This window comes from Macrobrachium rosenbergii, chromosome 6 (genome assembly GCF_040412425.1).
Source record: "Macrobrachium rosenbergii isolate ZJJX-2024 chromosome 6, ASM4041242v1, whole genome shotgun sequence".
NCBI classification, from domain to species: Eukaryota; Metazoa; Arthropoda; class Malacostraca; order Decapoda; family Palaemonidae; genus Macrobrachium; species Macrobrachium rosenbergii.
In genome coordinates this window covers 31,707,495-31,720,311 of record NC_089746.1, presented here as the reverse complement: position 1 = coordinate 31,720,311, position 12,817 = coordinate 31,707,495, and the positions used below count along the sequence as shown (strand labels likewise).

The window sequence follows — 12,817 nt, the reverse complement described above, 5'->3', positions numbered from 1 at the left end:
GATGTTTTGACCCAACTCTGTCAAATGTATTAAAATGTACTGAAAGAATCGACCTCTGGTCTATGTCATTTCTCGCTTGTGTTCAGATAGTCTATGAATAGTGTATCTAATGGTGTCACCAACATAATTCTCATTACAGTTATTTCATTACAATTTATAAAGCCCGGAACTGGTTTCTATCCTGTTTAAATGTACATTTAAACATATTACCAGTATCCCCTTTTGCCCTGGAGAGGAGTTGGCTCCATAGGGTGTTACTCTTCCGATTTGCATCTTATTTTGTTGCGGTGAGGTTTACTGAACCCCTGCTCTTCTTCATGACAGGCTGAGGTCAGCTAGAGTCGACTAACAATCGGGTACACATTCAGCTTGGCCATATCGCCCGAAATTCAAAGCCAGGTTGTTTTACCACAGCAGGAGGCAATATACAATATACATATATATATATATATATATATATATATATATATATATATATATATATATATATATATATGTGTGTGTGTATGTGTGTGTGTGTGTGTATGTGTGTATATATATATATGTGGATATATGTATGTATGTAATTGTTTTGTCCTGACACAGTCACTTTGAAAGCTGTACGTGTTAGTGTCAGCCTGGCTCTTGTAGGCACCAGAAGAGTCAGAAGACCCAGACCTGCTTGGGTGAGAACCTTGAGAAAGGAGGCTGGAGATGAAGAAGTGAAAGCATAAGAAAGAGGTGCGTGGCAAAATTTCCGAGAGGCCCTTTGCGTCACGCGACATTGATAACGACGGTGATGATACTTTACTGCGCCCCAGCTGATGCTTTTTTCTTGTCATTCATTCAGTGCCTTGCGTGAAAGTGCATTATAGTTCGATATGTGTGTGTTTTTATATACTGTATATGCAAAGGCACGCACAGAGAAGGCTCACAAGGCGAGTCTTCATATTTACATGGTTATATGTTCATGTGTATGTATATATATATATATATATATATATATATATATATATATATATATATATATATATATATATGTATGTATATATATACATATATATTTGTATATATATATATATTTGTGTATGAATGTATGTTGGTTTATATACTGCATGTAATCACACATTATACATACATACATACATACATACATACATATATATATATATATATATATATATATATATATATATATATATATATATATATACTATATATATATACTGAATTTTAACACAAAAATTATGGATACATCTCGATAAGAAGAGAGAATTGCCTTCGGTCTGTGAGAGAGAGAGAGAGAGAGAGAGAGAGAGAGAGAGAGAGAGAGAGAGAGAGAGAGAGAGAGAGAGAGAGAGAGAGAAATATCTTCCCCCGCCTTTGGTATCTAAGGATTGCCAGGGGACCGGCCTCAGAATGTGTAGAGGTAAGCTTTAAACCCAAGCTGCCATAATTGAGAGATGACGTGAGAGAATTTGTAATGCAGGCTTGGACCAGAGCCGATGGTGGCGCCAGCAAATGGAAGGATGGTGAAAACTACCCAAAATCTGTTGTACTACTGTAATAGCCGGCTTAGTCGCGCGAAAATAGTCTTAAAGTTTGCTAATCCGTGGAAAGTCAGACCTTATTTTCACTGGGCTTGAATATCGAAAGCAAATTTTGCAGCACTGTTCTCGTAATGCCTGTAATTATGAGAGCCGCACATTTGTAGGTATTGTTATTATGATTGTTAACTGAGCATCAGTGTTTATTTAAAAAAAAGAAAAGACAGAATGCTACAGGACATTTTTCTATACACTAACTGGCATGCATGGCTACGCACGATTTTCGTCGAAAAGAATGGGTTATGGCCATTTTTCCCTCGCTGCTTTTGTTTCATTGCAGAATTTATGAGCGACTGTCTTTTAACTCTTGGTTGGTGATCTTATGTTCAGCTGGGGCATAACAACCGTTTTCGACTTCCCGTCTTTACATTCATGATGCCCAGGCGTAAGGGTATTGTGGTTGTGGTAAGAGGGAGAGCTCATTCCATGAAGACTACGAATCGTGTATGGCATTTGGAGCCTACTAAACTGAACTGATAATGACGATGATGATGAGAACAGAAAGTTCTGAATCCTAAACAACCCTCCTTTCAAAAAGGGTTTCCTCGTTTTTCTCCTGTTAGCAATGGAATGACTGAATTAGTTACTCGCCCCTATTCCTTTAAGTCTTTATGCAAGGTGAAATCATAGCTGTTGCACAATTCTGTCAAGCAGCGAAACTACATTATTAAAAGCATGCCATATTTGTCTTTTGTTAAGCAGTATATTTATAATATATTTTTCATATTCCAGTAGCTTAATTTTTATTTCATTGTTTGTTTGGCTCTCTCTCTCTCTCTCTCTCTCTCTCTCTCTCTCTCTCTCTCTCTCTCTCTCTCTCTCTCTCTCTCTCTCTCTCTCAGAGAGAGAGAGAGAGAGAGAGAGAGAGATGCCGGGATGAAATTCCTTATTGGGGTAAGGTTGGTGGGCGACCACAGCGGCCACTTCACATTCCTTCGTGAAGTTTTGTGTGTTGTAGGAATTCCAGTATAGAATTAGATCAGATCCACTATGGACGCTGTGGTTACTACTACTCACTTTTCTCAAAAAAAAAAAAGTCTTACCTTTTATCACCTCTTATGGTCGATGTGAAAATTGTAATAACCTAAATATGCATGAAATGAAAAGACCTGCTTTCTCGCCCTAAAACCTAGATGAAGCCATGTTCTGTGATTAATGTGTCATCTCTAAAAGTATCTCTGATTACCTGTGTTTACCTAATGATAAGTGTGAAAAAGGGGAGGACAAAGAAACCTGGATCCACTGTGATTAATTATGGAACGCCTACCTGTATATTTTCTGAAGCAAGTGGCTACACTGTTGTAGAACCCCATGATGGTCGGCTGGAGGTTGGAAGGGTTCATGGCGTGCTCTCCTTTTCGATCTGGAGGGAGAAGTGTCTGGGAGGCCTTCGGATTTCCCCTCAAGTGCTGGGACAGAAAAGAAACCGAAATGGAATGCACATCTTATACTCAGCAAAGAAAAAAAGGTCAAATAAATCATGAAATTAACTGATCAGCCATTTTCTTCACATTAGTATTTTTTTTTTTACCAATTCCAAACTTCGTGTCAGACGAAATGTTCTTCACTATTTGGTTTTCACTTGCGGCAGACATGAGACGTCTACCGTTGCCTTGACCAGCAGCAGAAGCAAGTTTTTAAAGGTGATGTTATGTGCTTTAACAGATATTTTACTATATACATAGGTGCTGGCATTCATACACACACACACACACACACACATTAATGATTATTTATATACGTGATGTATGCGTGTATTAACTTGATGTTCCATGGAGATTTGTTTCAACAGTATGAAGAGAATCATTGTTAGTGGACAGTGTCATATGAAGTCAGAAGTTGTGCCAAGGACAGGGGAATGTGCATGCTGACTGTACGTGAGGATTACAGTTAGTGGAAAGAAATAGAAAAGGAGACAAGGGTCGCTGGTGTGATCTGTTGCATAGGATATTCGGATGATTGCCAGATCACGGATGTTAAATTAACTTTACATGTCGCTCCAGGAGCCAGATCGTGGATGTTAAATTAACTTAACATGTCGCTCCACGACGTGTGTGCAACGAGTTTAAAGATTTTTTTCATATCTGAACAAAACGTTTGGTCATTTTCCTGGATCCCCTTCTTTTTCATCAAGTGGAGAAATTTATTTTTGTCGGAAGGGAGTGACAGTTCTTGTCAAGAAGAAAACTTTTGGTGCGTTTACGTGAAGGCGCCTCCAGCCATCGGATTAAACAAGAGAAAATGTAATGAGAGGCTGAGTGAATTATGAAGTAGGCCCTCCAGGCATTAAGGTGCCCTTCATACTTGTTGCTTCCCTTCCGCCACTTAAGGAGAAGAGAGGGCCTTCTCTGAATATAAGTACATTTGAAGACACCACGAAAAAGCAGAAGCAAGTGCCAGTTGGAGACTCCTCTTCCATCACCCGCGATCTAAATGAAAATTATTTTGTATAATAATAATAATAATAATAGAATGGCTTCTCTCATGAATGATGCTTGGTCGTTGGTCATTGTTTTTTATTTTTCAAAATCGTATTTCTGAAATGTGGATTGCGCAAATTGGATGTAGCTTTTTTTGACGAAGTGTGGTGGACTAAAAACAAGCAACTCCGCAATTTGTTGGTTCTTTATGCAGTTGTAGCCCTTTTTAAAGGAACGATCTTTTATTTTAAAACCCTTAATGTTTGTACAAGAAGCACTGAAACGAAACGGGTGATATGATTGCAGAGAGAGGGAGTGAGAATGTACGCGTTTGGATGTTTCTCGGGTCAGAGATTTTGATGAGGACTCTTCCGTTGGCTTTTGGAGAAACGGTTTGATGTTATTACGCTCTTATGAATTCCCATACGCTTCATGTTATTGTCTGTCTTTGTTTTCATGTAGCCATTTATTTATAGAAGATGAGGAAGTTACCTGTATACTTTCATGCATGTATTTCTACTACCAAAACTAATGTAGTTTAATTGTTGTCAGTTTTTGCGCTTGTCATCATGACTTTCAAGTGAATGATTATTGACACCATCATGGGAAATTCTTAACACGGTTTTATGATTCTGGTTAAGTTGATATTTGTTTGCAATGAGTGCTAGATAGTAATGATAGAAATATGGAGAGAAAGTCAGTGACACTCTCTCTCTCTCTCTCTCTCTCTCTCTCTCTCTCTCTCTCTCTCTCTCTCTCTCTCTCTCTCTCATATATCAATAATTGTTTGCTTGGGGACTGATGCGCATAAGCGTTCGGAAAGACAGGCAGTGGGAACATGCTGAGCTCTCCATAGTTCTTTGAAGAACCTTATTTTAATTGCTTATCGTCTTTGCAAGAGAATAATTCAATTAAATGACTGTTGAAATACGCTCGAAAATAACTAACGAGAAGCGGAGCTTTAAAATTGGAATGTTTATCCTTATCTTCTGAATTATGCTGTTATTGACTGCTTTTGTCTTCCGCCCATTGGCAAAGTATGAGAGCTGAAGTTCTTATCCTGAGCACGTGAGAAGATTCTCGAGGTTGTCTCTACACCCATTTATTTGATGCTTGCTTGAAAGACGCACGTTTCCTATTTCCTATTATCGTTTGGAAGCCTCTTATGCACACACACACGCACACACACACACACACACACACACACACAGAGAGAGAGAGAGAGAGAGAGAGAGAGAGAGAGATACTGAAGTTTGACATTGTTTTTACGAGCCAGAATAAAAAATGTAGAACACTTAAGATACTTTTGAATTTTGGAAGGAATGGATAATTAAGTCCGAGATAATAATTATTCTTGGGTTTCGTGGTAACTTCTGTTAGTTTTTGTTGTCTGCTTTGATCCCTTTACACACCGAAAGAGCGACACATCAATCTTTCCCTTGAAAACAAAAGGAGTTGCTCTTATTTACAAGGCTATTTGAACAGATTTTATAAAACAAACTTTACATTTCACAGGAATGATATTTTTACACGATCTTTTATGATGCATTGTTGTTCCAGTGTGTCGTCTCACCGCTGATAGGCAATATGCTCATCTTTAGAGCAGTTTGCAATGATTTTTGCAAACATTCATATATATATATATATATATATATATATATATATATATATATATATATATATATATTATTATATATATATATATATTATATGTATATTTATAGATATTATATAAGTTTATAAGTTTTGTTTATAAACCCAAGTATTTGATATTGTTGCGAACTTGTTGCTTGATAAAAAAAAGGTTCTTAGAAATATTTATAAATTGAATATATGTATCTATAGGTATAGATATACTGTAGATGTAAGCTTATTCTGTAGCTCTGATATCGCATATTGATGGCATTTTCACTAGAAATTATATTTTTGTTTTGTCTTATAATGACCCTGGAGAGAGAGAGAGAGAGAGAGAGAGAGAGGGGGAGAGAGAGGGGTTTTGAGACGAGGAGCGAGGAGAGGGGAGGAGAGTGTGAATTGCAAGGCGACCTGTGTTAGTGAACGAACGAGACTGACGCATGATGGAAGAAGGAACGAGAGGCGCTAGAGAGAGAGAGAGAGAGAGAGAGAGAGAGAGAGAGAGAGACGGCCGGCAGAGATTGAGTCCTGATCGCCCTATCTGGCTAGAGCCCCCCATAGAATCAGTACCTACGATGACATTCGCATTTTCCGACTTTTTTCTCTTGCCAGTCTACGTGTAAGAGATATGTGCGTCCTTGCTTAAATTTGTATGAGGCGAAGGGAGTGGCCTTGGAGACGCGGTTACTGCGTCAAGGCAAAAGCAAATGTCACTGCATTAATATGTAAGACGGATCTCAAGTCTTCTTCCGCTTCCCGGGCCATTGATTGATTACGGCCAATTATTATTCGGGACAGTTCCATCTTGACGAGGACTCGTTTTGTTGTTTGTCTTTGTCTCCGGATGAGTGGGTGTTAAACCGTAAAGCTCGATAAGCTCCCTTAGCAAAATGGTTTCATTGTCAAAATAGCTCGGTGCATGAGACTTCCTTCTTATAAATCACGGTGACCAGCCGTTCAAAAAAAAAAAAAAAAAAAAAACCTAGGTGTTGAACTTCAAGTTGTCTTGCTTAAAAGAATGTCATCACGTGATAACATTTCGAACATAAAAAGTTTAATGAATGAAGAATAAAACCGGGCAAGTATCACCCATCATCAGTAAGTGGATGGAAAGGTTTATATGTTTGCAGTTTAACTGAATATGTCGTTTCACTTTCATGGAAGTTTTGTTGCATATAGGCTTGCACAAAATGCATGCATCATGTCATAAAAACGTCAGTCTCTCTCTCTCTCTCTCTCTCGCTCTCTCTTCTACATTAACATTATTAACCTATTTCCAAATACTCTTTTTCTCTTTGTATACATATATATGATATATATATATATGTGTGTGTGTATATGTATATAATATATATATATATATATATATATATATATATATATATATATATATATATATATATATATATATATATATATATATATATATATATATGTACATACATACATACATATACATACATATATATATATATATATATATATATATATATATATATATATATATATATATATATATCCACCACCATGTATGACAATAATACATAATTAACCGACCGAAGGCTCTCGTAATACTACACTATTACGTGATTAAATATATTCCCTGACACACGCACTCTGTGTGTGTGTGTGTGTGTGTGTTTGTGTGTGCATACAGTCATTGTTTCTGTTAACTAGTAAATTTTTCGTCGAGCTGTATATGCAAGTGCACTAGGACATCATTCTCCTTAGGGTTGTGTGAGGAGAGCCTGCCGTGACAGAATGCGTCTGCTTTCCTTGAGCTAGTGGCTGAGGAGCATTAAGCAGTGCCCATACCTGACTGATTCCCGGTCACAGTCACTGGCTTGTTCTCTCTCTCTCTCTCTCTCTCTCTCTCTCTCTCTCCATTTCTGCATGCAATTCACAACTCATCGTGTGCCGGCTTTTTGACTGAGGTCTCTTGCAGATTTTCTGAAAATTGATAGTCGCTAACGCATATTTATCTCTTCGATTACTCCAGTATCAACGTACACATACGCGCACACACACACACACACACACACACACACACACAGAGAGAGAGAGAGAGAGAGAGAGAGAGAGAGAGAGAGAGAGAGAGAGAGTACTCGATAAACGTTGATTCTCTTGGATTAAAATGGAAGTGAAATAATCAGGTTCGTGCATTGTGCTTTTGAAATGTGATTTTATGTCCATTTTTTTTTATTCTTGCGCTACTGCCAATAACCAGATAAGTGTTTTTAGATATAATAATTTCACTTTGAAGACAACTTCATTATCGTGACGAACAAATTGATTTCTTCCCCTTTTTAACAAAATGAAATTCATTGCATTTGAGTTCAATTGTAGTAATCACTCTTTCACCATGAAGCGTTACGGGTAAACTTCCATGGAGACTATCGTTTGATTTTTGTGTTCTTGTGCCCTGAGAGCGCCAAGATATGCGTCCTTTGGTTGTTGAAGACATTTAAAAGGATTGATGTGTATCGTGAACTGCGAGGATTGCTTTCCAGCCTTTTGACACGTGGTGAGGAGCCCCAAACACATCTGCAGTTAGAGCCAGCCCCCTCAGATCCCAGTAAAAGAAAAAAAAAAGATTATTTCTTTGCAATTCGTCATTCCAAAACGCGCGGACAAAAGTGTTTAGCCACAGGTCCTGGCGTGGTTATCTTATTTGACCTTTGCTGATCATGAGAAGGTCGGCGCCGCCCCCTTGCTTTGTTTCGTGACTCGTGCGATGGGTGTAGGTATTGGTGGATTTTTGTTTGCGCTTTTGTAAGTAGAAGGAGGAGACTGGATTGCAACTGTTCGGAATGTCTCCGAAACCGCTAACTGCTGTAGTTGGCGTTGTTCGTAGCTATCGTGTGAGGAGCATGCAAAGAAAGTGTGTGAAAACTGAAGAGAGAAAAGTGTCATGTTATACGGTGAAGCTCATGTCAATGTCGATCTGTTTCTGTTGAGGCGAGACTCGTCCTTGAAGGTTTGACCAATAATGGTAATAACTATTTCGGAGCAAGTGTGGGGCGTTTCTCGGGACCACCATGTCTTTGTTGCCTCTCTGGATGGGACTGTGTGTCAAATCCAGCTTGAGAAAGTCTGGGCTCCCGAGGACCGCTTCACACTTTGGACAGCAAACAGTTAGTTGCTTTGGCAGGATTTTTTCGCCAGCGTTTGTTCCCATTGACGACCTTTCTCTACAACGGACCTAACCTTCTCTCCACTCACTGCACCGACCTGTGAGACACTGAGCAACCGAGGCACTGCTGACTGCCGTGTCTCTCTCTCACTCTCTCTCTCTCTCTCTCTCTCTCTCTCTCTCTCACACACACACACACACACACGCACACACGCACATACACACGCGTGCACACACAATACAGACGCACAGACAGACACACACACACAGATATGCCTTCCCTTGCTCCCTTCCGCCATCCTTAGCTCCCTCCCTGCACATTCCCTCCCTCCCTCCCTCCCTCCCTCCCTCAGTCACCGTACTCGGTTCCGCCGCCCCGCCCCCTTTTCCCGCGTGGGCCTGGCGCTGCTTTTCTGTCTTCCTCCGAGGGATGGATAGAAGGGTCTCTTCTGCTGGACGATTTCATATTTCATTTCTCTCTCCCCTTCTCCCTGCACAGAGGTTTTTCTTTTTTACAAAATTCCTTAATAGATAGATTGTGTAACTCACCATATGTCGCTAACAGTAAAATTGAACTCTTATAAAGGTTAGGTTTTTCTGAAGTTGATTGGTCATAACAGATGACAACCAAGTCTCACGTTTTGCTTCGAAAATTCCTCCCATATGTCTCTTTGGCTATACGCAGAAAAGTCGTTTTAGATTTCAAGCCAACTCACATTTTTGTGATGCCTATTCCTCACATGGGGAATACAATGGAGAGCCATGTTGTGCACATACGGAGTATATATATATATATATATATATATATATATATATATATATATATATATATATATATATATATATATATATATATATATATATATATATATCAGAATATGGTACACATTATAGCAGTATCGTCTAATGGGGACAGGCCAGGATGAACAACTGGCTTTTCGAACATTTTCTCAATGTTTTACCGATGAGCTACACCACCTTCCCGTGTTTTATATTATATATATATATATATATATATATATATATATATATATATATATATATATATATATACACGCATATAAGTAAAGGCAAATGCCACGAAGAAAAGTGAAACGGCATTTGCCGTTATACATTCATCACGTTCCATATTTTCGTGATTCAGTTATACATATATATATATATATATATATGTGTTTATAATGTATATTTTATATATATATATATATATATATATATATATATATATATATATATATATATATATATATATATATATATATATATATATATAAATAAACTATACATTGGCGACTAACTATCAGGTGCATAATTCCGTGTGCAAGAGGCAGGCGTGATTTTGAGGTAACGTGCCGCCACGATCGTTGTCCCTCACTTGAATTCCAAGCTGCCTCATGTCACAGTAAAATGGCAGACTTCCTCCGAGAAGAAAGTTTCAGGCGTGGTTAAGTAAAAAAAAAAAAAAAAATCCAGACTCCTGCAGAGAAGTGAGTTCATTGGTCAAAGAAATGACATTGGTCAAAGAAATGACTGCGAGACATGTCTCAAGAAAATGATCTCCAGATGAAACAAAGTAAAGGCAACAACGCCGAACGAGAGAAATGGAGGTGAAATCGATAGAGTGAGGCTAAGCAGCACTGCAAACCTTCTAGGACTTCGTTAAGTCCTCATCCATGACTTAGGTCGATGTCTGTTACAAAGCTTTCTTGCAAAGTGAGGAGCCTAGAGAATTCTCACTCGATCGTTGAAGGAAGAGAACAGAAAACGGAGCGGGGCAGATACGACAAACAATTTACGTTATGTGATGATGTGGTTGGCAAGCCCCAATGCATAAAACTTTTCAGCCTCTTATTTCCATTGTAAAAGGAACAAAATCTTCTTGTTAGAACAGCGCCTGTGCCAGCTTCCCGACTACAACAGCTGAAATTCAGTCTAGAGACTATAATGCCCGTAGCAGTCAGAAGCAGACAGAAAATCTTCCACGCTTGCGGTTATCCAGTTGCTGCTTCAGCTTTGAATCTCTTGACCCAAGCTACGGACCACCAAATTATGTATTTTTAAGTAAAGTACATACAATAAAATCATTACAAAGAAGACTCTGTTTTACAAACAACAGCTAGCATTAAAGGAATATATGATCATATCTCAGTATGCAAGGGTTATTAAATTTAACGTAGCTCTTCTGGTGAGGAACAGCTGTCTAGGATAAAACATGTACAGATTAAGAGTAATTTTATTTGGTCCAGACAAACAAGGAATTAAATGTCAGAATAAAGCACCGTAGATATTCAGTTGAAAGTTGACCAAACGAATGATGCTATTTTTTTTATGCATGTAAGCGGAAAATAACATACATTTGATTGGTTCAGTAGCAGTATAATACCAAGATGTCTTATTATTGTGACCAGAACTCTATCAGAGTCTTCATTAATACAGCTAACATATGAAAATAGTATTAATTTAAGCCCAGATCTATATACTCCTCACCCCAATCTGCACAAGATCTTCGCAAGAAATTGAAAAGAGAAACTAAAGAATCTCAGTAACCTTTTCAGTGTCATTTGCCTCTCCTTGCTCTATCTAGTAGAGGAGTTCATCTAAGACAGCTGTTCCTCACCCGAAGAGCTACCTCAAATGCAACGACCTTTGTATGCATAAAAATTGTAATCTTATTCTCCCATTGTATGTAGTTTGCTTGGCTTAAAGACAAAAGATCTTGCACTCCATTGCTTCACCGTATACTTTGTTTACACATGCACACGCCTATACATACAAAAATCATGAAGTCCTTGTTTTCAGACTTAGATTATGGGAATTAGTGGACCATTTCATTGTAATGTTGATGAATTGGCAACTTACAGAATGCAAAGAGTGGCAGTTGATGGGGGGTTTTTAGTGGCTACGGGAATGTAACCCATTGTGTCTCCCAGGGTAGTGGTCTTTGCCCATGACTTTTTATATCACACACATACACTGGCTTGGCATTGAATAAAAGTTTGTTCCATGTGCAGATGATGCTATTCTCTTGACAATGCTCCCATCTCCTTAGTATAGACCTGTGGTTACTGAGTCCCTTACCTGAGACTTAGCTGAAGTTAGTGCGTGGTACAAATTATGGGAGATGAAATTCAACTCAGCAAAATTCTAAGTATATTGACGGCGTTTGTTCAATTAATGCAACTATTTTAAAGTTACGGGTGTCATGGTTGATTGCAAACTGAGTTACCAGAAAAATATCCAGTGTTTCTCCTCTCCAACTGGACAGAATTTGGTATTCTGAGAAAGATTTTCAAGATTTTTGGAGACCTCTCTCTCATGAGGAAATGTTTGCGTTCTTTTATTCGTCTGCATTTTGATAGCTTGCCTGTCCGGTCTTAAGCAGTTGGTTTTTTTTTTTTTTTTTTGCAATTGTTGGATAAAACTCAGTTCTTTTCAACTTATTTACTCTAATTTTAATATTATTCTCTAACACTCATTGTTCATGTTCATTATTCACATTGTATAAGACATATAATTATGATCATCCTTTGCTTGTAGATATTCCCAGACTGCTGTTCACTATGTAGTACTAAATATAAAGTTACTTCTATCAATTGTTTCTGTACCAGTGAGGTTCAGAACTGCACAGTTTTATAGAAGTTTTAATCCTGTTGTGACAAAAATGTGGAAAGATTTTGCTAATTTTGTAGGTGAATCATTAAAACTTCAGAACTTCAAACTTGATGAAAATGCTTATTTGTTGAGCAGGTCGACGTGAGTAGGATTTAATTAAACATTAATTGAATTTGTTGTTTTCATACTTTTTTTATATTGTTTATATCTCTTTCATAGTTTCTGAATGAAAAAGAAGGTAAGAAAAGGGATATGTTTCTATGGGATACAGCCTCCACGCATCTTATGAAATCCTTTCATATGGAGTTCATATGAAGTCGTCCTACCGTGCATGCACTGGATGACTGGATGCAGAATAATCTAGGGCATGATGCCCTCTTCTTGGTAACACACGTTTCCCATTGTTTTCCCAGCTGCGCTTGAGTGTGGAA

General features: G+C 38.1%; 2 protein-coding genes across 4 annotated transcripts in view; one reads left to right on the top strand and one right to left on the bottom strand.

The window, feature by feature from the left end:
• Positions 1 to 8,905, bottom strand: part of LOC136839432 (arylalkylamine N-acetyltransferase 1-like) — a 48,250-nt gene extending 39,345 nt beyond the window's left edge. The window contains exons 1-2 of the mRNA XM_067105479.1: positions 8,849 to 8,905; positions 2,854 to 2,995 (exon numbers count right to left, since the gene is read on the bottom strand). Of these exons, the coding sequence (XP_066961580.1) occupies positions 2,854 to 2,929 (76 nt within the window). The 5' untranslated portion in view covers positions 2,930 to 2,995; positions 8,849 to 8,905. The remainder of the gene's footprint in view (positions 1 to 2,853; positions 2,996 to 8,848) is intronic.
• aralar1 (calcium-binding mitochondrial carrier protein aralar1) overlaps positions 1 to 12,817 on the top strand; it is a 335,053-nt gene that overhangs the window by 83,703 nt on the left and 238,533 nt on the right. The gene's annotated exons all lie outside the window — the stretch shown is intronic.